Genomic DNA, 27,586 nt, shown 5'->3' with positions numbered 1-27,586 from the left:
GCGCGGTGCTTTGAAATGCGCAAGTTTATATCTCACAAGGTTACCACTTACATCAAGATCCTCAGAAAGAAAGTGCACGCGGCTAAAGGAACGCCTCAGAGTGGTTTACTGTAAAGAGCAAGACATCAACACAATAACACCATGCAGGTAAATTGAAAAGATAGCATGTATATTTTGTTGTATTTGTTGTGGGTTTTTTAATTGTTGGAATAGCCTAAACAAATTGCTGCAGAGTTTTGAGTTCAGCCCACGTCATTCGTGGAATAACAGTTATGGCAGAAAATAATCATTGAGTTATTGCAAAACATGTCATACAGTGGACAAATAAATACATCCAATCAATTGGTATTATATTTTTTATTATTTTAATGTGAGTGTTGTTGAATCAATCAAATGAAACAGTAACCAACTGCCATGGAAAATAGGTAATGTCAGCTACTTGGTGTCACTGATATTGTACCTGCTCTGACGATGCCTCTATTCTATGCCATTTTGTGACAATGGCTAGGCTAAACTTATTGATAGTAATTATTACTGTCTGCAGTATTGTATGTCACTATCTTAGCAACAACAACAATAATAACAATAATTATTAGGTGGGTGCTTATATTTGTCCTATTTCACTCATGTACATGTGTATTAGTACATGTGTGAATTGGATAAAAAAAATGTTTGCATATCCCAACTCCCCCTGAAACACCCTTGGAGAGTGGGGTCATGGCCAAGGTCTTAGTTTAAAGCGGTATCAGCAGTTTAATTCATTTTAAAGCATACTCTCCGCCTTCGATAACAAACTGAGGGATGGGGCTGGAGAAACTTAACCACTCTCACAGACAGGTCTCTGGATGCAAGGACTGACCATCCATGATATCAAAAATCTAATTTTAACTGTGTTTTGAGGCTATATGGCGTTTGTTTACATTTACTTTGTTTACAAACCTTGTAGTAAAACCAGCTTATATTTTGGGTTCTGATGTGGTACAACAGTTGAACTAAGATCATGAGAAATGTATAAGTTACAATCTTTAAGAATCAACGGGTACATATCTGTCACGCCCTGACCTTCGATATCTCTGTTTACTTTATATTTTGGTTAGGTCAGGGTGTGACTAGGGTGGGTACGCTAGTTTTTGTATTGTCTTGGGTTTTTTGTATGTCTAGGGTTTTCGTGGGTCTAGGGGATTTGTATGTCTATGATATGGTCCTGATATGTCCTGATATGGTTCCCAATCAGAGGCAGCTGTTTATCGTTGTCTCCTGATTGGGGATCATATTTAGGTAGCCATTTCCCTTTGGTGTTTGTGGGATCTTGTCTATGTGTAGTTGCCTGTCAGCACTCATTTGTATAGCTTCATGGTTCGTTTTGTTATTTTTGTAGTTTGTTCAGTGTTTCATTCTTTAAATAAATAAGAAAGTACGCATACCATGCTGCGCCTTGGTCCGGTCCTTATAATGATCGTGACAATATCACAATTTATGTAACTGCAGATTGCCCCTTTAACTGTGTTGTAACCATGTATTACTAAATTATGTGTATCAATTTCAGGCAGGCAATTACTATAAATGTTTTAAAGTTAAGCCATTGTCAAAAGGCAAGCATTCAGATATAATGTAATGCATTTAATCAACTAATGGTGTCCATATTGATATATAGAGTGACGGACTGTTCAACCCATTGTAGAGATTGTGCTAGACAGAAGTCTAGAAGCTGCAAAAAGCTTTTTATGAGTGCAATAGTTGAGTGTGTTGAGTGAAGTGCTGAGCATTCTGTCAGATACAGTATGTAGACATCACTCATTGCTGGAATTTCACCATGTGTTCTGCAGTTGCCTCACTGTTTGGAGTCGTACATTGAGACCTGGCATAAAATGATGTTGGTTAAGACGACACGTTGGAAAAGCTCAATGTGTTACTTGTTGGACTGGAAAATATGTACGGAGTATGGAGCTGAAATGTTCTCTTGCTTTGAAAGAAAAAAAAGTGCGGTAGTAGTCCTCCCCACCCCCCACCCCCTTATACAACACACACACACAGCGATGGTAAACAATTTTTTGGCATTCACTCATGTCTTGGGACCGTCCGCCCAACAACACCAATGAGGGAGCCTTAGGATCTAACCATTTTCAATGTAGTTGTCTCAGTCTGTACTGTAATGTATTTCGACTCTGAGAGACACGGTGCATGTGCGATACAGTGCACAGAGATACAATATACTAATAGTGTTCTGTGATACAGTGCATCCCTCTGTGACAATAATCAGCTGAGTCCCAGCTGTTCCATGCAGCAAGGCATTACAGGCATGATTGAACCCTAGAGGCTCTGTGATTTACCACCCAGCAGCACTGTACCCTAAAACTTCTCAACTGCCAGTCCCTTTCTCAGGAAATAACACAATACCAGAATGGATAGCTACAATTGCTTGAGTTAGGAAATATGGGCTTTTGTAATGTAAAAACTATTTCCCCAAAGTCCACACAATACAGTAGTTGAGGAAACCCTGGGGTCTATAGATCCAAGCAGGGACTTTCATACATTGTGATTGCAGACGCAGAGGGCAATTTGATAAGATTGAAATGTAACCACACTGTAACTTAAATTGAATTGTTCATTGAACAATTCATCCAGGCAAATAAAAGAGAGGTCACCCCACACCCCTTTCTCCCCTATCGTGGAATCTGTTTTATCTGAGGAAGTGCATGTGGGGTTTCTTAACGATCATGCCAATGGGAGAAGAGAGAGGAAGAGACAACTTGGAGGGGTGTATAGGGACTATGGAGGCAGTTTGATGTATTTCTATAAGAGAGTGTATTTGCTTGTTCAAGTACACTATATACAGTGCCTTGCGAAAGTATTCGGCCCCCTTGAACTTTGCGACCTTTTGCCACATTTCAGGCTTCAAACATAAAGATATAAAACTGTATTTTTTTGTGAAGAATCAACAACAAGTGGGACACAATCATGAAGTGGAACGACATTTATTGGATATTTCAAACTTTTTTAACAAATCAAAAACTGAAAAATTGGGCATGCAAAATTATTCAGCCCCCTTAAGTTAATACTTTGTAGCGCCACCTTTTGCTGCGATTACAGCTGTAAGTTGCTTGGGGTATGTCTCTATCAGTTTTGCACATCGAGAGACTGAAAAAACAGCTTGCAAAACAGCTCGAGCTCAGTGAGGTTGGATGGAGAGCATTTGTGAACAGCAGTTTTCAGTTCTTTCCACAGATTCTCGATTGGATTCAGGTCTGGACTTTGACTTGGCCATTCTAACACCTGGATATGTTTATTTTTGAACCATTGTTCCATTCCATTGTCTTGTTGGAAGACAAATCTCTGTCCCGGTCTCAGGTCTTTTGCAGACTCCATCAGGTTTTCTTCCAGAATGGTCCTGTATTTGGCTCCATCCATCTTCCCATCAATTTTAACCATCTTCCCTGTCCCTGCTGAAGAAAAGCAGGCCCAAACCATGATGCTGCCACCACCATGTTTGACAGTGGGGATGGTGTGTTCAGGGTGATGAGCTGTGTTGCTTTTAAGCCAAACATAACATTTTGCATTGTTGCCAAAAAGTTCAATTTTGGTTTCATCTGACCAGAGCACCTTCTTCCACATGTTTGGTGTGTCTCCCAGGTGGCTTGTGGCAAACTTTAAATGACACTTTGTATGGATATCTTTAAGAAATGGCTTTCTTCTTGCCACTCTTCCATAAAGGCCGGATTTGTGCAATATACGACTGATTGTTGTCCTATGGACAGAGTCTCCCACCTCAGCTGTAGATCTCTGCAGTTCATCCAGAGTGATCATGGGCCTCTTGGCTGCATCTCTGATCAGTCTTCTCCTTGTATGAGCTGAAAGTTTAGAGGGACGGCCAGGTCTTGGTAGATTTGCAGTGGTCTGATACTCCTTCCATTTCAATATTATCGCTTGCACAGTGCTCCTTGGGATGTTTAAGCTTGGGAAATCTTTTTGTATCCAAATCCGGCTTTAAACTTCTTCACAGTATCTCGGACCTGCCTGGTGTGTTCCTTGTTCTTCATGATGCTCTCTGCGCTTTTAACGGACCTCTGAGACTATCACAGTGCAGGTGCATTTATACGGAGACTTGATTACACACAGGTGTATTGTATTTATCATCATTAGTCATTTAGGTCAACATTGGATCATTCAGAGATCCTCACTGAACTTCTGGAGAGAGTTTGCTGCACTGAAAGTAAAGGGGCTGAATAATTTTGCACGCCCAATTTTTTCAGTTTTTGATTTGTTAAATAAGTTAGAAATATCCAATAAATGTCGTTCCACTTCATGATTGTGTCCCACTTGTTGTTGATTCTTCACAAAAAAATACAGTTTTATATCTTTATGTTTGAAGCCTGAAATGTGGCAAAAGGTCGCAAAGTTCAAGGGGGCCGAATACTTTCGCAAGGCACTGTATACAAAGTATGTGGACACCCATTCAAATTAGTAGTGTCAGCTATTTCACCCACACCCGTTGCTGAGAAGTGTATAGAATCGAGCACACAGCCATGCAATCTCTATAGACAAATATTGGCAGTAGAATGTCCTTACTGAAGACCTCAATGACTTCCAATGTGGCATCGTCATAGGATGCCACCTTTCCAACAAGTAAGTTCGCCAAATTTCTGCCCTGCTAGAGCTGCCCCAATCAACTGTATGTTCTGTTATTGTGAAGTGGAAACGTCTAGGACAACAACGGCTCAGCCGCAAAGTGGTAGGGCACGCAAGTTCACAGAACGTGACCGCCGAGTGCTGAAGCACATAACAAGTAAAAAATGGTCTGTCCTCGGTTCCAGACTGGCTCTGGAAGCAACATCAGCACAAGAATTGTTTGTCGCGAGCTTCACCATGTGCAATGCCAAGCATCGTCTGGAGTGGTATAAAGCTTGCTGCCATTTGACTCAGTGGAAATAGTGGAAACATGTTCTCCGGAGTGATGAATCACACTTCACTATCTGGGTTTGGAGGATGCAAGGAGAATGCTACCTGCCCCATTGCATAATTTTGACTGTAAAGTTTGGTGGATGAGGAATAATGATCTGGGGCTGTTTTTCACAGTTCGGGCTAGGCCCCTTTGTTCCAGTGAAGGAAAATGTTAAGGCTACAGCATACAGTACAATGACATTGTACACAATTCTGTGCTTCCAACTTTATTGCAACAGTTTGGGGAAGGCCCTTTCCTGTTTCAGCATGACAATGCCCCGTGCACAAAGCGAGGTCCATACAGAAATGATTTGTCGAGATCTGTGTTTAAGAACTTGACTGGCCTGCACAGACCATCACCTCAACCCCATCAAACACCTATGGGATGAATTGGAACGCCGACTGCGTGCCAGGCCTAATTGCCCAACATCAGTGACTGACCTCACTAATGCTCTTGTGGCTGAATGGAATCAAATCGATGGTGCCAACTAAACTGACCTTTTGGGATATAAAGAAGGATTTTATCTAACAAAACGACCATGCATGTTGTAGCTGTGACCCTTGGGATTGCAAATCAGAGGAAGATTTACGAAAAGTAAGTGAATATTTAATCGCTATTCGTGATTTTATGAAGCCTGTGTTGGTTGAAAAATATTTTGATGTGGAGAGCCGTCCTCAAACAATCGCATGGCATGCTTTCGCTGTAAAGCCTATTGTAAATCGGACAATGCAGTTAGATTATCAATAATTTAAGCTTTAACCGATATAAGGCACTTGTATGTACATAGATGTTTAATACCCATAATACCCATGATTATTTATTTGAATTGCGCACCTTCCAATTTCACCGGAGGTTGTCGGCAGGTGTCCCGCTGGCAGAACGCCTAGCCCAAAGAAATGTTTAACATTTTAGTTTTTAACATTTTAACGTCAATATGGAAAAAATAAAAGTATTGACTGCTGATCGCTATCCATGGTGCTGCAATTGCAACATGTCTATGCGACTGCATGCCTATCGAAACATTGATAGACTTTCTGTGGTACCAGGGCATGTATAGCTTTGCTTTAGCTAATGGATAAATGTTTATTTATAGGCCTATTTGGGCATAATTTTCTCATGTTAAGCCTAACAATAATTTCACTAAGCTACACACAGTGTCACAATGCTGCCATTTTTAGACTGCTGGCTGATGGAAATAATGTATGCAATGAAATGCAAACCTTGCAGATTGTAAAATAAATGTTTGATGCAACAGCATACTAATCAGCTACCAATTGATTTAGTTGAATATACAACTGTCCTGTATAGGCTACCTGAACCTGCGTGACATGAACTGTCCTCGTGCTCTTTCCCAGCTTGGATAGAAAGTTGTTGTGCTTAAAACCAGTCCGTTAATGCCAAATAATACAGTCAGTCCACCCTAAAAACACTAGCTTACTGAGGATTGTTTCATTATGCAGTGTACTATCTATAACTATGTACCGTATTTAGCTGCTATTTAGAAACTTTTTACAAAATTACATGTCAAATAGCCTAACACTGAGGAATAAATAGTCGGCTTGAGGATAAATTCAGCCACTATTTATTGTTGAACTCAGCAGTTTTGTCTGGCTAATAACCTACACAAACAGGCTGCAATATTCAAGGCAAATTACTGTAAATAAAATAAAATAAAATCTAACTTGAGAGATGCCCTGGTGTCTTTTTGTAGGTCCGTGTTGCGGACCCGACTGTTTTCTATACTGAATATTGCCAACTCAGACCTTCCTGAGACATTGTGCAATATATGTCCATTGCGCTGCACACAATTTAAACTAGTCTTGAATGATGCATTCCAAAATATACCAGAGATAAGGGACTGTGGATTTCACTCTCAGTTAATCTCTTTACGTAATATGTTGCGACTGGCAATAAAGGAGAATGAGAGGCTCAATTGAAGATGTTGCAGAACTGGTGTATTTGAAGTACAACTCCCTTCTGCCCAGTTTCCCTGATGTTGCTACGGCAATCAAGCTGTTTTTACCATCCCTGTAAATTTTGCTTCTACAGAGAGTGTTTACTCAACTAAAACTCATAAAGAATTACCTAAGAATCATTAGGCTCCCGGTCTGCTATGTGCTTTTGAACACCTGACCACCTGTAAGTCATTGCACTGGCACCGTCGTAGACTTGACCACAGCATTTGTACACTCATGTCCCCTTATACTTTCAATCAGCACATTTCTTTCTTCACTTTTTCAGTCACATTCCCGAAGCACTTACCTTTCTAGTACATATGGAGATTAAAAAGGTTTATGAATGACTTTTTGGAGGGTTACTGTCTAAAATGATTTATTAAATATAAAACAAAATAGACATCGATGACAGCGCATGGGCCCCCAGAGTTTGCGGGGGCTGGTGGGGTGTCCAGTATGCCAGTTCTCTCTTGTCCCAGACCTGTTGTTTTTGACCCTCTATCTCCCTCTCCCCACCCTCTCTCTCTCTCTCAGAAGAGGACTGCCCACCCCTCAGAGCCTAGTTCTGTTATGATGAGTCCTGGGGGGAATCCAAGGTAATGGTGGTGAGTAATATCCAGAGCAAGGTGGTTGGTGGTGAGATGTGGAACAGGAGACAGGAGACAGAGACAGAGCGGTTCTGCAAGGAGAGGACAAAAATGATGTAAGGCAGGGAAACATGCACAGCAGAGCAAACAGGATCTAGAGCAAAGACAAAAGGCTAGAATCATAACTAACAGATAATAGATTATGATCTGGCAGCGTGGAGATGGCAGGAATGAGTATATGTAGAGGTCTTGATTTATGGGACGATATGCAGCTGGTAGGGATTAGCTCTGACTCCAGCACATCTGTCTCCATCCACACAATCACACCAAGGGAGAGAAAGAGAGAGAGAGAGAGAGAGAGAGAGAGAGAGAGAGAGAGAGAGAGAGAGAGAGAGAGAGAGAGAGAGAGAGACTATATAGGGAGAAAACTGAAGGTTAGGACAACACCGGATAGACACCAGAGGGCGTAGTGGGAGCAGATGTGACAAGTTCCTCTCTAGTTTTCTTCCTGGGTTCCTGCCTTTGTAGGGAGTTGTTCCTTGCCACAATGCTTCTACATCTGCATTCCTTGCTCTTTTGGGGTCTTAGGCTGGGTTTCTGTATAAGCACTTTGTGACATCTGCGGATGTAAAAAGGGCTTTATAAATACATTTAATTATATGTCCGGGTGTTCAACGCATGGCCAGTACTCATCCCACCCTGACGCTGATCTTATGTTGATGCTGTTTTCTGAATTTCTCAATGCTCTGTGTGCCTTGGTTTCCTTTCATATTCAAATAGGAGAGGAAGAGATGATGAGGGGGCTGGGTATCTCCCTCGATATTTTGCTCCATTCTCTCTTCAAACACTGTAACAAAACAAGAATCCACACCACGCGGCCACACGCGCACACACACATACACACACACACACACGGCCCCTGGAATAGACTAAAATGAACAGCTTTGTATGCGTAAAAAGCATGATAGCTCTATCCTTGTGGCACTGTGGACTAATTCCATGGATAGAGAACAGAAGATTATAGGTTTGAAACTCACTGATGGCTCGTCACAATAAACAATGATTAATGCCGAAGGAAATTAATTTCCATGTGTCCTATCTGTCCTTGGAGTTAAAACAAAGTTATCCCAAAGTCATCTAGCAGTGTTATTGAAACATTCAGTAAACATTTTAAGGAAGCTATTAAAAAAACTCCAAATAACTTATTGGTATTTGGTATTTTATTAGGATCCACATTAGCTGTTGCAAAAGCAGCAGCTACGATTCCTGGCATGAAATATGACATAATAAAGAACATCAATAGACAAGAACAGCTCAACAACAGCTCAAGAACTCAAAAACAGCTCAACAACAGCTCAAGAACTCAACAACAGCTCAACAACAGCTCAACAACAGCTCAAGAACTCAACAACAGCTCAACAACAGCTCAACAACAGCTCAAGAACTACATAAAAAATGTAAAAGGCACATGTAGCCTACATATCAATGCATACACACAAACTTTCTAGGTCAAATAGGGGATTTTCATTGTGCCGTGAGGTGTTAATAGAGAATTTCCGTTCTCAGGGAATTTCCGTTAATTTCCGTGAATTAAACCTCCCAGGAAAACTTTCAAGGAAACAGAGTTAAATGTTCTCAGAACCTCCCTGAAACCTAAAAATAAACAGAACAGGAGAAATTCAAAACATATTTTAAAAAACGTTCACTTTTACCAGTCAGGAAATGTATGGCGTCGTTACTACAACCAATGTGAAACCAGAAAAAAACATGTTTTCACAACTTTCAAGGAACCAAATGTACTACTGAATACATAGTAGGTTTTCCTCCATTCAGACGGGGTTGATGCTACCTCTTTCCTTCTCTATTATTTTCTTCATCCTACAACCCATCCTCCTCTTATCTTCAGTCACAACATCCTGTATTACCAGCCTCCTGCCTCCCTTGTTTTATCACTCTTTCTTATAGGTGGCAAGTTGAAGGAATTGACAACTTAAGTCTGCTTAGGAATGGCTGATTTTAAGCCTTGTGGGGTTCTTTGCACAATTGTGTTTCTATTTTGAAATCGTGTTATCTTCCTCCCTCTCTGTCCAGCCCATGATTTCTCCTCTGTGTATTCACTAACCCTTCTGTACCAACAACCCTCTCTGAAGTATACTAACAACTCTTTTCTGTCTGTACTAACAGTCCTTTCTGTCGTGTCCTTCCCCTTTTCTCTGTCATCTGTTAACCCAGTTCTCTGTCCCCCAGGCTGATGGGAAGGGGATGGACAGTGGCCTCCTGCCTGATGCCAACGGAACAGAGCCCAGCCCGGGAGGACAGAGGGAGGACAGAGGGAAATGGCAGAAGCCGCGGATCAGTCGTAAATCTCTGATGAAGTGCTGTCTCGTCAAATGGATCATCGACAACACAACACGAGCACATGGGCCAGGTAGGTATGGGACAGAGCAGAACTAACTACCCAACTAACTACTAACTACTGTAACTAATATGAGGCTCAGTCATCCCAGCCACAATGTTGTATGTGCCCTACCCTGTTTGGGATAGCTGGGGCGGAGTGAAGATGAAGGCAGAGTAGAGGGGGAGGGGATGCAGTCTTTCAATCCCCTGGCCTATACTACTGATTATTTCTGATGATTATTTCTGATGCATCTACCCTAACTTATAGGACTATATTTAAAACTCTATTCTCTCTCTCTCTCTCTCTCTCTCTCTCTCTCTCTCTCTCTCTCTCTCTCTCTCTCTCTCTCTCTCTCTCTCTCTCTCTCTCTCTCTCTCTCTCTCTCTCTCTCTCTCTCTCTCTCTCTCTCTCTCTCTCTCTCTCTCTCTCTCTCTCTCTCTCTCTCTCTCTCTCTCTCTCTCTCTCTCTCTCTCTCTCTCTCTCTCTCTCTCTCTCTCTCTCTCTCTCTCTCTCTCTCTCTCTCTCTCTCTCTCTCTCTCTCTCTCTCTCGACTTCTGCTGTGCTAGCCTCTCCTCTCTTTGTGTCACTTCAGTATACCAGCCACTCAATCTATCAATAAATCTCTATTCATTCTAGCTCCCTCCACAGTCACAGTAAACTGATTGCTGTAGGGTTACTGCTGAGTTTGTTCCTGTAAACTCTTCCAATCTCTCCTTTCATAATTCTTTTGAATGGTCTTTTTTAAATGTTTTATTGTTGACTATTTATTTTTCTCTCAATTCTTAGAAATGGTTTTAGGAGGCATTTATACTTGACAAAATATAAACACACCATGTAAAGTGTTGATCCCATGTTTCATGAGCTTAAATAAAAGATCCCAGAAATGTTCCAGATGCACAAAAAGCTTATTTCTCTAAACATTTTGGCACAAATGTGTTTCCATCCCTGTTAGTGAGCATTTATCCTTTGCCAAGATAATCTATCCACCTGACAGGTGTGGCATATCAAGAAGCTGATTAAACAGCATGATCATTACACAGGTGCACCTTGTGCTGGGGATAATAAAAGGCCTCTCCAAAATGTGCAGTTTTGTCACACAACATAATGCCACAGATGTCTCAAGTTTTGAGGGAGCGTACAATTGGCATTCTGACTGCAGATATGTCCACCAGAACTGTTGCCAGAGAATTGAATGTTAATTTCTTTACCATAATGTCATTTTAGAGATTTGGCAGTATGTCCAACAGGCTTCACAACCTTTGACCACGTGTAACCAAGCCAGCCCAGGGCCTCCACATCCGGCTCCTTAACCTGCAGGATTGTCTTAGACCAGCCACCCAGACAGCTGATGAAACTGTAGGTTTGCACAACCAAAGAATTTCTGCCCAAACTGTTAGAAACCATCTCAGAGAAGCTCATCTGCGTGCTCGTCGTCCACCTCAGGGTCTTGACCTGACTGCAGTTTGGCATCGTAACCGACTTCAGTGTGCAAATGCTCACCAATGGCATGCTGGAGAAGTGTGCTCTTCACGGATGAAACCCGGTTTCAACTATATTGGGCAGATGGTGTTGTGTGGGCGAGCTGTTTGCTGATGTCAACAGTGTGAACAGAGTGCTCCATGGTGGCTGTGGGGTTATGGTATGGGAAGGTATAAGCTACGAACAACGAACCCAATTGCATTTAATCAATGGCAGTTTGAATGCACAGAGATACCGTGATGAGAACTTGAGGCCCATTGTCGTGCCATTCATCTGCCACCACCACCTCGTATTTCAGAATGATAATGCACGGCCCCATGTCACAAGGATCTGTATACAATTCCTGGTAGCTGAAAATGTCCCAGTTCTTCCATGGCCTGCATACTCACCATACATGCCACCAATTGAGCTCTGGATCGACCTGTACGTCAGCGTGTTCCAGTACAGGCCAACACCCAACAACATCGCAGAGGCATTGAAGAGGACTTCCGCAGGCCACAATCAACAGCCTGATCAACTCTATGCAAAGGAGATGTGTCGCGCTTCATGAGGACAAATGGTGGTCACACCAAATACTGACTGGTTTTCTGATCCACGCCCCTACCTTTGTGACCTAATGTATTTATTTCAGTTGACTGATTTCCTTACATGAACTGTAACTCGGTAAAATCTTTGAAATTATAGCATGTTGCGTTTATATTTTTGTTCAGTGTAGGAAGCTTAAAAATATTACTGAAATAAAAATGCCAGTGTTAACAGTAATATACCTGTCATCTCTCAGCAGATAGAGAAGAGCTGCCTCCTGACAGAAACTATAGCCAGTCATTTTGTCAATTGATCTTATTCGATTATCGATGATTTTCGATTCAAAGCCTTGGTGGATTATTTCGATTCAAATCATTCCCATACTCTTACCAAGTACAACACATGCAAATAGAGAGACATCCAAGGCTATGTAAATTATTGTTAAATAAATAGGGCCTGTTGAAGAAAGAATATGTTTTTCACTTTTCTATCCAGCACTTGAACTATGGGTTAAAGCATGAGCTGAGTATGGAGGGAATAGTAGAGTGTCTGTTGCTGCTTATACCCCGTTAGCCCTCATTTTCTCTACCTATCTAAATTATTGACATTGCCCTTCTGTGCGTGCAGAATGGGGTTAACATCTGCACGTGCACTCACCGGAGCTAAGAGACCCTTACCCATTCTCTACCCCCAAACACCCATCCCGCCCCCAAATTAACCCCTTCATCGCCCTTCTGCCCTGCCTCAACTCATCCTACTCCAGTAAGGAACCCCAAATACAACCATGTCTAGGGATCTACATCTGCTGGATAGTATCACTCATTACATGACATAGTAGAAGTACTCTCTATGCACACCAGATGGTACACTCACTCTTTCTGGTAGTCTCAGAACTATTCAGAATTGTTTAAGTGATGGAGAGAGAGAGAGAGAGAGAGAGAGAGAGAGAGAGAGAGAGAGAGAGAGAGAGAGAGAGAGAGGGGGGAGAGACTTCATCAAATAAATTGGATATACAGACATTGTCTCAGGAAGTATGCTAATTTGGTAGAAAGCAGACCTAACCGACTCTGTTAAATTAGTCAAAACAGGAACATTTTACATCTGGTTAGAAATGATCACAGAGAAAAATGTCCTTGTGTGTGCTACCTATATCCCCCCAATATAATTCCTATACTTTAACAATGACAGCTTCTCCATCCTAGAGGGGGAGATCAACAATTTCCAGGACCAGGGACATGTACTAGTCTGTGGCAACCTAAATGCCAGAACTGGACAAGAACCTGACACCCTCAGCACACAAGGGGACAAACACCTACCTCAACTCAGAGTCTCTTAGAGCATTCACAGTCAGTCCACTGACACCCCTATCAGATCACAACAAAATCACACTCTACTTGAACAGAGCTATGCTCAATCATGAGGCATCAAAGCCAAAGGAACTGAATAATATTAAGAAATGCTATAGATCGAAGGAAAATAGTGTGGAAATCTACCAAAAAACAATTACTCAACAACAAATTCAATCCCTTCAAGACAATTTCTTGGACAAAGGGTTTCACTGTAATAGTGAAGGTGAAACTTGGCAGTAGAAATCCTAAAAAAGTTAAATTTCAAGCAGACAACCTAAGAAAATTTACAAAATTGACAAATGGTTTGATGAAGAATGAAAAAACCCAAGAAAGAAATTGAGAAACGTATCCAAACAGCAAAAACATATACATGATCAAATACAAATCTTAGAATCAGCTATTAAAGACTGGAGAATCCAGTGGGTTCTGGTAACTACATAATTGCGTCAACAGCAACCTTGGAAAGATCCTCTGCATGATCATTAACAGCAGACTGGTACATTTCCTTAGCAAAAGCAGTGTACTGAGCAAATGTCAAATTGGCTTTTTACCAAATTACCGTATGACAGGCCACGTATTCACCCTACACACCCTAACTGACAAACAAACAAACCAAAACAAAGGCAAAGTCTTTCGACTCTTTCAACTCAATTTGGCATGAGGGCCTGCTATACAAATTGATGGAAAGTGGTGTTGGGGGAAAAACATACAACATTATAAAATCCATGTACACAAACAGAAAGTGTGTGGTTAAAATTGGCAAAAAACACACATTTCTTTCCACAGGACCGGGATGTGAGACACTTTAATGCAAATATTTGTTATTGTGAAACAAACAAAAAACAGAAAACTTGAGTGTGCATAACAAATCTCAGGAAGATTGAAACAGGTTTCCCTCAAGAATTTCCCTATATTTAGAGCCATCTATCATTCCTTCAATTTGACAAGTTTCCCAGTCCCTGCCGATGAAAAACATTCCCACAGCATGATGCAGCCACCACCATGATTCACTGTGGGGATGGTGTTCTTGGGGTGTTCTCTTGCACCAGACATAACGTTTTCCTTGTTGGCCAAAAAGCTCAATTTTAGTCTCATCTGACCAGAGTACCTTCTTCCATATGTTTGGAGAGTCTCTCACAAGCCTTTTGGCGAACACCAAACGTGTTTCCTTATTTTTTTCTTTAAGCAATGGCTTTTTTCTGGCCACTCTTCCGTAAAGTCCAGCTCTGTGAAGTGTACGGCTTAAAGTGGTCCTATGGACAGATACTCCAATCTCCACTGAGCTTTGCAGCTCCTTCAGGGTTATATTTGGTCTCTTTGCATCCTCTCTGATTAATGCCCTCCTTGCCTGGTCCGTGAGTTTTGGTGGGCGGCCCTCTCTTGGCAGGTTTGTTGTGGTTGAATGTTTTAATAATGGATTTAATGGTGCTCCGTGGGATGTTCAAAGTTTCAGATATTTTTTTAGAACCCAACCCTGATCTGTACTTCTCCACAACTTTGTCCCTGACCTGTTTGGAGAGCTCTTCATGGTGCCGCTTGCTTGGTGGTGCCCCTTGCTTAGTGGTGTCCCTTGCTTAGTGGTGTTGCAGACTCTGGGGCCTTTCAGAACAGGTGTATATATACTGAGATCATGTGACAGATCATGTGACACTTAGATTGCACACATGTGGACTTTAATTAACTAATTATGTGACTTCTGAAGGTAATTGGTTGCACCAGATCTTATTTAAGGGCTTCATAGCAAAGGGGGGAATACCTATGCACGCACAAGTTATTTTTTTCATTTCACTTCACCAATTTTGGCTATTTTGTGTATGTCCATTACATGTAATCCAAATAAAAATTATTTTAAATTACAGGTTGTAATGCAACAAAATAGGAAAAACATAGACATAATATGACATTTGAAATGTCTTTATTCTTTTGGAACTTTTGTGAGTGTAATGTTTACTGTTAATTTTTTGGTTTATTTCACTTTGGTTAATTATCTATTTCCCTTGCTTTATCAATGTAAACATATGTTTCCTATGCCAATAAAGCCCCTAAAATTTACATTAAATTGAGACATAGAGCTGTACTGTAATTGTTTGGGCCTATTGGCCTTAATGCTGCTCTTATTACAGTTGTTAATGTTTGATCCGAAGAGTATGTTAATGCCGATATGCCATCAACATCTGTCTTTAACGTAAGATCTATCAGCACTTTGTACTGCTGTCTTTGTTTCAAGGCCGTGTTTTTTTACGCACACTACGTAGCTGCTGCTCAAACTGCCACTTCCTTTACTTCCTGTCTTTACTCACCCTCCTCTGAACCATGATGTTGTAGCCTATGTCTCCTCATATGTTAACCAACACCATCCCTTCTAACTGCTTTTTCGCTTCTTAATGATCATGCAAGTACGGAAGAGTAGGCTACCAAGCTGTTCCACCTCTGTGCAGCCGAATGTTATAGGCAGCTGAGCATGTGTATCCCTACAGGTAACCAAAGTCTGCATCACCCGGCACCCTTATGTCGTTTGTCAACTACTGCTTTAGACTGCCTACTATTTGTGATGATAATCTTCATAGTTATGCTGCCATGTTTTAGCGAGAGTTGATGAAAAAAGAACTAGCCAAAGTTTGCAATGAATTTGAGAGACTGCCTGTCTCTGTCTTGCTTGAAACAGACTACCTTTGTTTTGTGCTTATGTTTGCAATACTGTTACAACAGTAAGCCATCATTTCATGTTTGTGTTGATTTGAATAATTTATCCTATAGGTTCGAAATGTATGAAAATGAACCATGCATCAACATTGTAATGTTACGCAACCACAATATTTTGCCTTACAATATGAATCAGACTAAAATGGATCACATAATAGCTACATTAACAATCATGTTCTTATCTCACTTTAATTGGAATGTAGTAGGAGATGTTTTTCACCATTTTCAATGATTATTCATGCTTAGTTGGACCAATTATGTGCGCTCTAGCTGTCCTTGTCACGCGCGCTCCTCTTGTCTTAAGAAAATAAACGGCTTTATTCTCTTCACAAACAGCAAACTCATCATGCTTATCAAATTTCCTTGGCTTTACATAAGGTATTTGACCTCCAGAATTATAAATATATTTTTAACCACTAACCTGCATTTAAAAGCTTATGTGAGAAGCTGATCCATCAAGTCAATTGATTAAGGCATAATTCTAATGACATCATATCATTTTCAAACATTGCCACTTGTTGATACATTGCTAACATTATAAAAGCAATATGAACTAGCAGAGACAAGGGCCTGTGCATAAATGTTTCTTTTGTTTTATTCCCAGTCATCAGTTTACATTGTTTTACTGTAATTTCACCCAGGCTAACACCCAAGACTAGCTAGCATGATACTTGAAACCTATGCTGTCATTTAGTAACTAGATAGGATAAGAAAATGACATGTTTGGAACCTTAAACAACTAAACACAACTCTACAACTGAAAAACACTTCAGGTCTGTTTTAGCTCAAAACCCCTTTTTGTTGATAACTCGGTGAAACATGGTCGGAATGGGCTGTTGTTTTGCAGGGAGGTCGTCCTCCCCATTAGGAATGCACTGACCTCACTGTGCATCATTCTAGCTTCTGTGTTACATGAGAAAATGAGCATTACTTTCGCACCGTGTTGCTTTAATCCCTGCTCTCCCCTACAACATAAAGTTGTCCCCTCCATGTCAATGACGGAGATGCGGCAGTGGGGAGACTGAGCAGAAATTACAGTAAAAGAAAAATCCTGCACATGTGCAGAAATCTCCATATGAATAGCCAAGGCAAGTCTGATTTCAGAAAATCCATAACCGCAGCCACTCAGTTTTTTTAAATGGTCTATTACATGAGCTAACCTTATACCATATGCATGGATAGAAGGGTCTGCCTGGTACTGTTCTGGCAGTTCACATGGTTATAGAGACATCTGGGGCGGCAGGGTAGCCTAGTGGTTAGAGCGTTGGACTAGTAACCGAAAGGTTGCAAGTTCAAATCCCAAGCTGACAAGGTACAAATCTTTCATTCTGCCCCTGAACAGGCAGTTAACCCACAAGGTAAAAAAAATAATAATCAGTGGACTAAATATGTTCTGTGATCATTCTGATAGTAGTGGTTTGCTCCCTGTGGAAATAGAATTGACAGTGAGGAAACTTTTCCTAAAAGGCATTTTTTACTCTTAGTATTTCAACTTGTATGTGTTTGCAAAGAAGCACTCGCCCTCCATTTGGCAAATCTGACCATAATTCTATCCTCCTAATTTCTGCTTACAAGCAAAAATGAACGCAGGAAGCACCAGTGACAAGATCAATAAAAAAGTGGTCAGATGAAGCAGATGCTAAGCTACAGGACTGTTTTGCGAGCACAGACTGGAATGTTCCGGGATTCCTCCAATGGCATTGAGGAGTACACCACATCAGTCATTGGCTTCATCAATAATTGCATCGATGACGTCGTCCCCACAGTGACCGTACGTAGATACCCCAACCAGAAGTCATGGATTACAGGCAACATCCTCACTGAGCTAAAGGCTAGAGCTGCCGCCTTAAAGAAGCAGGACTCTAACCCAGAAGCTTATAAGAAATCCCGCTATGCCCTCCGACGAACCATCAAACAAAGCGTCAATACAGGACTAAGATCGAGTCATACTACACCGGCTCTGACGCTCGTCGGATGTGGCAGCGCCTGGACACCATTACAGACTACAAAGGGAAGCACAGCCGAGAGCTGCCCAGTGACACGAGCTTACCAGACAAGCTAAACTACTTCTATGCTTGCTTTGAGGCAAATAACACTGAAACATGTATGAGAGCACCAGCTGTACCGGAAGACTGTGATTACGCTCTCCGCAGCCGATGTGAGTAAGACCTTAATACAGGTCAACGTTCACAAAGCCGCAGGGCCAGACGGATTACCAGGACGTGTACTGCGAGCATGCGCTGACCAAGTGTTTTCACTGACATTTTCAACCTCTCTCTGTCCGACTCTGTAATACCAACATGTTTTAAGCAGACCACCATAGTGCCTGTGCACAAGAACACTAAGGAAACCTGCCTAAATGACTACTGACCCATAGCACTCATGTCTATAGCCATGAAGTGCTTTGAAAGGCTGATCATGGCTCACATCAATACCATCATCCCAGAAACCCTAGACCCACTCCAATTTGCATACCGCCCCAAAAGATCCACAGATGATGCAGTCTCTATTGCAATCCACACTGCCCTTTCCCACCTGGACAGAATGAACACCTATGTGACAATGCTATTCATTGACTACAGCTCATCGTTCAACACCATAGTGCCCTCAAAGCTCATCAATAAGCTAAGGACCCTGGGACTAAACACCTCCCTCTGCAACAGGATCCTGGACTTCCTGACGGGCCGCCCCCAGGTGGTAAGGGTAGGTAACAATACATCTGCCACGCTGATACTCAACACAGGGGCCCCTTAGGTGTGCGTGTTCAGTCCCCTCCTGAACTCCCTGTTCACTCATGACTGCACGGCCAGGCACGACTCCAACACCATCATTAAATTTGCAGACGACACAACCGTAGTAGGCCTGATCACCGACAACAATGAGACAGCCTATAGGGAGGGGACCTGGCCATGTGGTGAGAGGACTACAACCTCTCCCTCAACATGATCAAGACAAAGGAGGTGATTGTGGACTACAGGAAAAAGAGGACATAGCACGCCCCCATTCTCAGGTTGAGAGCTTCAAGTTCCTTGGTGTCCACATCACCAACAAACTAACATGGTCCAAGCACAACATGACAGTCGTGAAGCGGGCATGACAAAATCTATTCCCCCTCAGGAGACTGAAAAGATTTGGCATGGGTCCTCAGATCCTCAAAAGGTTTTACAGATGCACCATCGAGAGCATCCTGACTGGTTGCATCACTGCCTGGTACTACAGAGTGTGAACGGCTCAGTACATCACTGGGGCAAAGCTTCCTGCCATCCAGGACCTCTATACCAGGCAGTGTCAGAGGAAGGTCCTGACAATTGTCAAAGACTCCAGCCACACTAGTCAAAGACTGTTCTCTCTAATACCAAACGGTAAGCGGTACTGGAGCGCCAAGTCTAAGTCCAAGAGGCTTCTAATCAGCTTCTACCCCCAAGCCATAAGACTCCTGAACATCTAGTCAAATGGCTACCCAGACTATTCACATTGCCCCCCTCCCCTCTCCACACCACTGCCACTCTCTGTTGTCATCTATGCATAGTCACTTTAATTAACTCTACCTCCATATACATACTACCTCAACTAACCGGTGCCCCCACACATTGACTCTGTACCGGCACCCCCCAGTATATATTGTTATTTTTTACTGCTCCTCTTCAATTACTTGTTACTTTTATCTCTTATTCTTATCTGTATCTTTTTAAACTGCACTGTCGGTTAGGGGCTCGTAAGTAAGCATTTCACTGTTGTATTCGGGGGATGTGACTAATAAAATTAGATTTGATTTGAAATGATGAACACAGGCTCAGTTGTGGGTGGGGCCTCAGACTGTCTTCCCCATGCAGTGGTCAGTGCTGCTTAAGTGTTTTCCCTATAGTATCCACAAGGTGCAGCACCTTTATGTGCAGCATCTCTGGGCACTTAGAAGAGAGAGTCAAGTGACTAACTCCATCTAAATCTCTCTCTCTCTTTGGTAAAATGCATTTCTGGCCTGTTCCCATTCCAGTCCTAAGACCAGCATTTTGCATCTCAATGATTGATTTACCCCCCCCCCTCTCTCTCAGCTTCTGCTTAAACTCACTCCATTAAGATGTGCACACTCATCAGTTATGAACTCTACCCAAGTTCGTCTCTTCTCTTTGTCTTGTTTACGCCCTCACAGTCATGCACTCTACCACAACTGATATCATGAAAGTGTTGGTGGAGTGTAAATTAATGGAGAGCATTGATGCTAAAACTTGACAGAGACTTAAAGAGGAATAGGATGGGAAAAACCTTAGGGCACTCTGTCTACCGCCCCTCTTCCCCCAATTTAAAGTCCCTTGATATTAGTTTGTTGAATTAGAAACACAATGTGAGGTTTCTTTGTGAATCCATCCAGTGTTATGTTTGATGTGAGTCTGCCTTTTTGTGCTATATGTGTCAATGGGAGGTAGACACAGGCAGCGCCACACAGGCTAGGGCAGACTCCTTCACTCTAAGTGCTGCTGGTCATATTCCAGCCATCAGCGGATGTGGATCAATGCCTGGTTTACAGCTTTACATCATCCTTAAAATGCCTGGGCAAACAAGGAAACGCTCAGACGGTCAATCAGAAACTATTAGTAAAAAACACACATCATCCCTCCGGACTCGCTGCCCTCCTCCCCCCTCTCTCACTCATCTTTCTCGCTCACTCAAACCGGAGACTGCACTAGAAGGAGAATTCCTGTCTTGATGGACCTGTGGGACGGACTTACCCAAAAAGGGAGACACAGGGGGTTCAGCCCTTAACTGGGACAGAATGTTTACTACAGAGGATACTTCACAAAGGAGATTTGGGAGATGAGGAATTAAGTAGTATACCTTTGTTGTTTTTTTACTCAAAACCATGCACTGGACCTGGATTTAGAGGGACTTTTGGAAGACAAAATATTATCAACAAACTCACCTTTTTTGCCTTCGCTGGAGATCAAGGGGTTAAATGAATGGCAGCTGAAACAGAGTGACTGTTACGGGATCTTTACCTTGTTCACCCATGAAGAGCATCGTCACTTGCAGATTTCACCTGCTTTAACAATGTGTGTGGGTGGGAGGATGGGGGGAGTAAAGAGTGACCAATAGATTTCAGTGTTTGCCGCTATTTTTCAGGCATCTTCTTCAATTCTTTGATAGGATGTTTTTTAGACACACACTTACAGCAGCAAACATTTGTAAAGTTATGGAATACACATCCTATATGTCCAGGGCTGGCCAATAGAAAGCATATAAAGGTTCTTACTCAAATCAGTCAGCCATGGTGCTGGATGGCATGGAACTGATTGCAATTACTGTAGTCATTGGCCTTTTTTTTGTAATGTTCAAGCAGTTTGGTGTCTGGGAGCCCTTGTCATTAGATGGTAAGTAACAGGAACAGACTCCCCAGTCTCTTTTCTGATCAAGGCCATCATATTCCTCACAAATAGACATAAGCTATTCGTACTGTGTTGTTGATAGTTGACGCTACATGATTTCACTGTTGTCAACTTATGAGAGACAGCTGGCTTCCACTGCATATCAAGACACAATGCCTCAAAACACGAAGGTCTCATGTCTTATTACTGATAGATAGAAATAGAAAAGACAACACTGTGGCCACCTGACTTAACCTGATTGTGTGTTTCTTCCTTTCTCACCTCCTCACTTCCCTATACTTCAATCTCTTCCTCTCCCGTTTCCTCTCTCTGGTTGTTTGTATATCATAGATGGTGAGCACACACACAGTAGTAACTCCATGTATTCTTCATTTCATTTTGTCTTGATTATGTATGTTTTAATCTGTGCCCCACTCTCTCATTATATATATATATATATATATATATATATATATATATATATATATATTTGTCTCTCTGAGGGTTGCTTGTCTTCCACTCATCATCCTCTCTTACTTTATTATCCACCATCTTTTTGCTTTTAAAAATGTTATTGTACACCATTGTCATCCAATCCCATTTATGTTACCCACCACACAAATGTCTCTCCCTCCCAACTTCTTTTGATTATCCTCACATCTTCCTCTCCCGATTTCAACCTTTCTCATCCATTCCTGTCCTATTTTTGCTTCTCCCTGAATCCGCATTCTCCTCTCCCTTTCACCTCACCCCTTCTCCCGACTTTCCTTCCTTTCCCTGGGTTGTCCTCCTCTCCCTCTCTCCCTCTCCTCTCTCTCAAACAGAGAGTAGTGACTGTGAATTGGAGCTTTCTACTGTTCGTCACCAGCCCGAAGGCTTAGAACAGCTCCAGGCCCAGACCCAGTTTACCAGGAAAGAGCTGCAGTCGCTCTACAGAGGCTTCAAAAATGTGCGACTGGGACTTGGCTGGGCTTAGAGCACCGAGTGGGAGTGGGGTGCTTAAATCAACATAGTCAGGGACTTGAAGGACTCCAAAGATATCATCTCACAATATGTTTTACATACTTACATAGCTACATACATTTACACAGATATTTACACACACTTCAAGCCTTTTAGACATACAGGTAACTGCCAAAATAATGGAAACACTTGAGTAAAGGAGGGATGCAACATATATTGAAAGCAGGTGCTTCCACACAGGTGTGGTTCCTGAGTTAATTGAGCAGTTAACATCCAATCATGCTTAGGGTCCTGTATAAAAATGATGGGCAGGCCATTATTTTGGCCATTATTCTGGCAGCCATGGCTATGCCTCCATAGGATAACAATGCCCCCATCCATAGTGCACAAGTGGTTACTGCATGATTTGATGAGCATGAAAATGATGTAAACCATATGCCATGGCCATCTCAGTCACCAGTTTTAAAACCCATTGAACACTTATTGGAGATTCTGGAGCGGTGCCTGAGACAGCGTTTTCTACCACCATCAACAAAACACCAAATGATGTCATTTTTTCACAGAAGAATGGTGTCACATCCATCCAATAGCGTTCCAGACACTATTAAGAATCTATGTCAAGGTGCATTGAAGCTGTTCTGGCTCATGGTGGACCAACGCCCTATTAAAACACTTTATGTTGGTGTTTCCTTTATTTTGGCAGTTACCTGCATATTAGCCATTTACAAGCCGTTAGACACACCTCTTTGCACAGATATTTAACCACATTAATGCGTACAATACATACAAGTTAAGTAAGACAAACGTATTCAAGATATTTTCATGTCTCTCTGAACAGGAGTGTCCTAGCGGGCTGGTGGATGAGGAGACGTTCAAGACCATCTATTCACAGTTCTTCCCCCAGGGAGGTAGGATTCTCTCCCCTCAAGAGATGCAAGGGAGGTACCATGGTTGATAGCAGATGGGTGGGAGACGCCCTTTTAACTGCCCCTACTGTTATCAGCAATTTCAACCTGGACTCAGGGGTAGACCTCACATAGCAAATGTATATCTGTGACACTCAAATGAGTATGATATGTTTTGTATGGTATTCATTTGTGGATGTCCATTATCCATTTCATATGAAATGTTACGAATTACAATTCATATGATATTGAATGTTATGTTATGTTATGTTATGCAATTTGTGCAATACGTTACAAATGTGCAATACGTATGACATGTTGTGGCTAATGTTAGCAAGGGGGCTAGATAGATCAAGTTAGCTAGGTGTTAGGGTTAGAGGTTAAGGTTAATAGTTATGTTAGCTAACCTGCTAAGTAGTTACAAAGTAGCTAAGAAGAAGTAAGTAGTTGCAAAGTTGCTTATTAGCTAAAATGCTAAAGTTGCCCGTGACGCCTTTGGGTTGCTAGAGTTTTGCATTATATGCCCACCCATCCTCCCCGACCAACCTAATTTTTGGCTTAAGTAACAATACCCAATGTAACATATCGTACTAATTTGAGTGTCACAGATTTACATTTACTATATTATGTCCTTGAGGACAGGCTGGCTATTTCAATGGACTGTTATTTGATAGAGCATTGTCTTACTGTTTTTGAATGAAAATTTGATCAGTAGATGCAAGATTCTGACAACTCAGAACCTCATCTATTGATATTTACAGTGCATTTGGAAAGTATTCAGACCCCTTGACTTTTTCCACATTTTATTACTTTACGGCCTTATTCTAAAATGAATTAAATATGTTTCCCCTCATCAATCTACAAACAATAACCCATAATGATGAAGTAAAAGCAGGTTTGTAGAAATTTGTAAATGTGAAACACATATCACATTTACATAAGTATAAAGACCATTTACCCAGTACTTTGTTGAAGCACCTTTGGCAGCGATTGCAGCCTCGAGTCTTCTTGGGTATGATGCTACAAGCGTGTTACACCTGTATTTGGGGAATTTTTCCCACTCTTCTCTGCAGATCCTCTCAAGCTCTTTCAAGTTGGATGGGGAGCGTCGCTACACAGCTATTTTCAGGTCTCTCCAGAGATGTTAGATCGGGTTCAAGTCCGGGCTCCAGCTAGGCCACTCAAGGACATTCAGAGACTTGTCCCAAAGCCACTCCTGTGTTATTTTGGCTATGTGCTTAGGGTCGTTGTCCTGTTGGAAGGTAAACATTCGCCCCAGTCTCAGGTCCTGAGCGCTCTGGAGCAGGTTTTCATCAAGGATCTCTATATACTTAGCTCCATTCATCATCCCCTCAATCCTGACTAGTCTCCCAGTCGGTGCCGCTGAAAAACATCCCCACAGCTGCCACCACTATGCTTCACTGTAAGGATGGTCCCAGCTTTCCTCCAGGTGTGACGCTTGGCATTCAGGCTAAAGAGTTCAATCTTGGTCTCATCAGACCAGTGAATCTTGTTTCTCATGGTCTGAGAGTCCTTTAGGTGCCTTTTGGCAAACTCCAAGCAGGCTGTCATGTGCCTTTTACTGAGGAGTGGTTTCCATTTGGCCACTCTACCATAAAGGCCTGGTGGAGTGCTGCAGAGATGGCTGTCCTTCTGGAAGGTTCTTCCATCTCCACAAAGGAACTCTGGAGCTCTGTCAGAGTGATATAGTTAGGGTTCTTGGACACCTCCCTGACCAAGGCCCTTGTCCACCGATTGCTCAGTCTGGCCGGGTGGACAGCTCTAGGAAGTGTCTTGATGGTTCCAAATGCCTTCCATTTAAGAATGATGGAGGCCACTGTGGTATTGGGGACCTTCCATGCTTCAGAAATGTTTTGGTCCCCTTCCCCAGATCTGTGTCTCGACACATTCCTGTCTCTGAGCTCTACGGACAATTCCTTCGACCTCATGGCTTGGTTTTTACTCTGACATACACTGTCAACTGTGGGACCTTATATAGACAGGTGTGCCTTTCCAAATCATGTCCAATCATTTGAATTTACCACAGGTGGACTGTGGTCAAGTTGGAGAAACATGTCGAGGATGATCAATGGAAACAGGATGCATCTGAGCTCAATTTTGAGTCTCATAGCAAAGGATCTGAATGCTTATGCTCCAGTTTCAACTGTTCTGCCTTATTATTATTCGACCATGCTGGTAATTTATGAACATTTGAACATCTTGGCCATGTTCTGTTATAATCTCCACCCGGCACAGCCAGAAGAGGACTGGCCACCCCACATAGCCTGGTTCCTCTCTAGGTTTCTTCCTAGGTATTGGCCTTTCTAGGGAGTTTTTCCTAGCCACCGTGCTTCTACACCTGCATTGCTTGCTGTTTGGGGTTTTAGGCTGGGTTTCTGTACAGCACTTTGAGATATCAGCTGATGTACGAAGGGCTATATAAATACATTTGATTTGATTTGATTTGACTTATGGTAACAAGGCATTTCTGTGTTTTTGCTTTGTCATTATGGGGTGTTAAAAAATATTTGATCAATTTTAGAATTAGGCTGTAACGTAACAAAATGTGAAAAGTCAAGGGTTCTGAATTCTTTCCGAATGCCCTGTAGATGCTTTAAAGACTGACCCATTTCACCCTGAGCAACCGTCAAAATGGATGAAAGTGAAAAGAGTAACCAACTGAATAAATAACCAACTGTCATCTACTGTACGCCTGCCTGATGTTAACTACATTATTGGTATCACTACTCAGATGCCACCACATATGCACATTTCCTGTTCAATGCTTTTGACATGGACAGAAAAGGCTCTATCCGTTTTGAGGTAAGCAGAGCTCCTTTAAAGTAAGGTAATTTCTTCTCTCGCATAAAACCTTCCTGAACAATCAATCTTAGCCATCCCAATAACCTGCTCATCCTCCCCCTCCAGGACTTTGTGATTGGCCTATCTGTACTGCTCAGAGGTTCAGAAACAGAGAAGCTCCAGTGGGCCTTCAATCTGTATGATATCAACAAGGATGGCTGCATCACCAAGGAGGTACAGTGGAAGGCCTTGCCTTCAAACTTTCCTGTCTGTTGCATAGAGAGAGTTCTACTGCTAGACGTAACACTGCAAGACATAGCACTGACTCATGACTGTGTGTGTACGTGCAACTGTGTGTGTTTTTGTGTGTGTATATGTGTGTATTGTGTGCACCTGTGTACAGGAGATGTTGGCCATAATGACGTCCATCTATGACATGATGGGCAGGTATACCTCTCCCAGTGTACGAGATGATGACCCATCTGAGCATGTGGACAAGTTCTTTCAGGTACATAAACCCCCCAGCATGTAACCCCCTCCCATGTCTGACATTTTACATGTTGTTTAACACCTTCTGTCCTTCTGTTTGTTTGTTTCTGTCCTAAGGCTTTATTGTTGTTTGATGAGAACTCTGGTCGGTTTGAATTTTCACAACCTTAAAGCTTCACATTGTGTCACTGTGGAGGTTAGTAGTATACGGTATGTAATCATACAAGATCTTTAATGGCCACCTTTTTCAGAAAATGGATCGGAACAGAGACGGGGTGGTGACCATTGATGAGTTCATAGAGACCTGTCAGAAGGTAAACACATTCTCCACAATCTTTACTGGCGAAAATGTGTATCTGATATTAAAAATGCCAGGACAAGCCGCTGGTTATTGCATGGTTTTAACCTGCCTGGTTAACATTCCAGGTATTCCTGTAGTTGGTAGATAGCAAGTTCTGTCAGTTTTGTCTTACAGAACCTGCACAACATGTCAGAAGAGCACACAACATATGAAAAGCTAAGAACAGTACTGCCATAAGTAGTGTTCAATTGACATTGTGTCCAAAACAACAAATTCCTTAACTCTTAATTTCTCTCACCAGGATGAAGATATAATGGCCTCCATAAAGCTCTTTGAGAATGTAATCTAGGTCTAGGACTGGACAGAGAACACAGATATATGTCAAGATGACCTTTAATTGATTCCAATAGCAGACCCTACAAGCCCCTCCGTACCTTGCCCCTCACCGTTGGATAATAGAAGATTATTGACACACAATAGGGAAATGTGACTCTAAACGTTTGACTCCACTATGTATGGGAAAACAATCCCTAAAAATGGCCCTGCTGACAGTTCTACTTTCCTTTCATTTTTTTTCTCCAATTTTTACTAACGACATGCCACTGACTTTGAGTAAAGCCAGAGTGTTTATGTATGCGGACGACTCAACACTATACACGTCAGCTACTACAGCGACTGAAATGACTGCAACACTTAACAAAGAGCTGCAGTTAGTTTCAGAGCGGGTGGCAAGTAATAAGTTAGCCCTAAATATTTCTAAAAATAAAAGCATTGTATTTGGAGCAAAACACTCACTTGACCCTAAACCTCAACTAAATCTTGTAATAAATA

General features: G+C 42.0%; 1 protein-coding gene across 3 annotated transcripts; it reads left to right on the top strand.

Moving 5' to 3' along the window:
* Positions 1–27,407, top strand: LOC109874376 (calsenilin-like). Of its 3 annotated transcripts, XM_031808676.1 has the most exons (10): positions 1–147; positions 9,729–9,909; positions 11,443–11,445; positions 22,120–22,244; positions 23,097–23,166; positions 25,916–25,986; positions 26,092–26,199; positions 26,369–26,473; positions 26,706–26,768; positions 27,057–27,407. In XM_031808676.1, exons 1-10 carry the CDS (start codon positions 142–144, stop codon positions 27,102–27,104), a joined length of 780 nt encoding a protein of 259 aa, XP_031664536.1. In that variant the 5' UTR covers positions 1–141; the 3' UTR covers positions 27,105–27,407. The 3 variants fall into 3 exon arrangements, with proteins under 3 accessions (XP_031664536.1, XP_020321847.1, XP_031664535.1); XM_020466258.2 differs by lacking the exons at positions 1–147; positions 9,729–9,909; positions 11,443–11,445 and adding an exon at positions 19,734–21,301; XM_031808675.1 differs by lacking the exons at positions 1–147; positions 9,729–9,909; positions 11,443–11,445 and having other exon boundaries at positions 21,837–22,244.
* The last annotated feature ends 179 nt before the right edge of the window (positions 27,408–27,586 follow it).

Source organism: Oncorhynchus kisutch, linkage group LG29 (genome assembly GCF_002021735.2).
Source record: "Oncorhynchus kisutch isolate 150728-3 linkage group LG29, Okis_V2, whole genome shotgun sequence".
Classification (NCBI taxonomy): Eukaryota; Metazoa; Chordata; class Actinopteri; order Salmoniformes; family Salmonidae; genus Oncorhynchus; species Oncorhynchus kisutch.
Note: the sequence above shows the minus strand (reverse complement) of the source record. Positions and strands in the feature narration are given on the sequence as shown.

What these genes read in the sequence shown, in the direction of transcription:
- LOC109874376 (XM_031808675.1), top strand. Translation starts at nt 21,864, where the DNA reads ATGTTATTGTACACCATTGTCATCCAATCCCATTTATGTTACCCACCA. An exon ending in AAGGCTCTATCCGTTTTGAG is followed by an intron (nt 25,987 to 26,091) that starts GTAAGCAGAGCT and finishes CTCCCCCTCCAG; the next exon opens with GACTTTGTGATTGGCCTATC. An exon ending in ATGGCTGCATCACCAAGGAG is followed by an intron (nt 26,200 to 26,368) that starts GTACAGTGGAAG and finishes ACCTGTGTACAG; the next exon opens with GAGATGTTGGCCATAATGAC.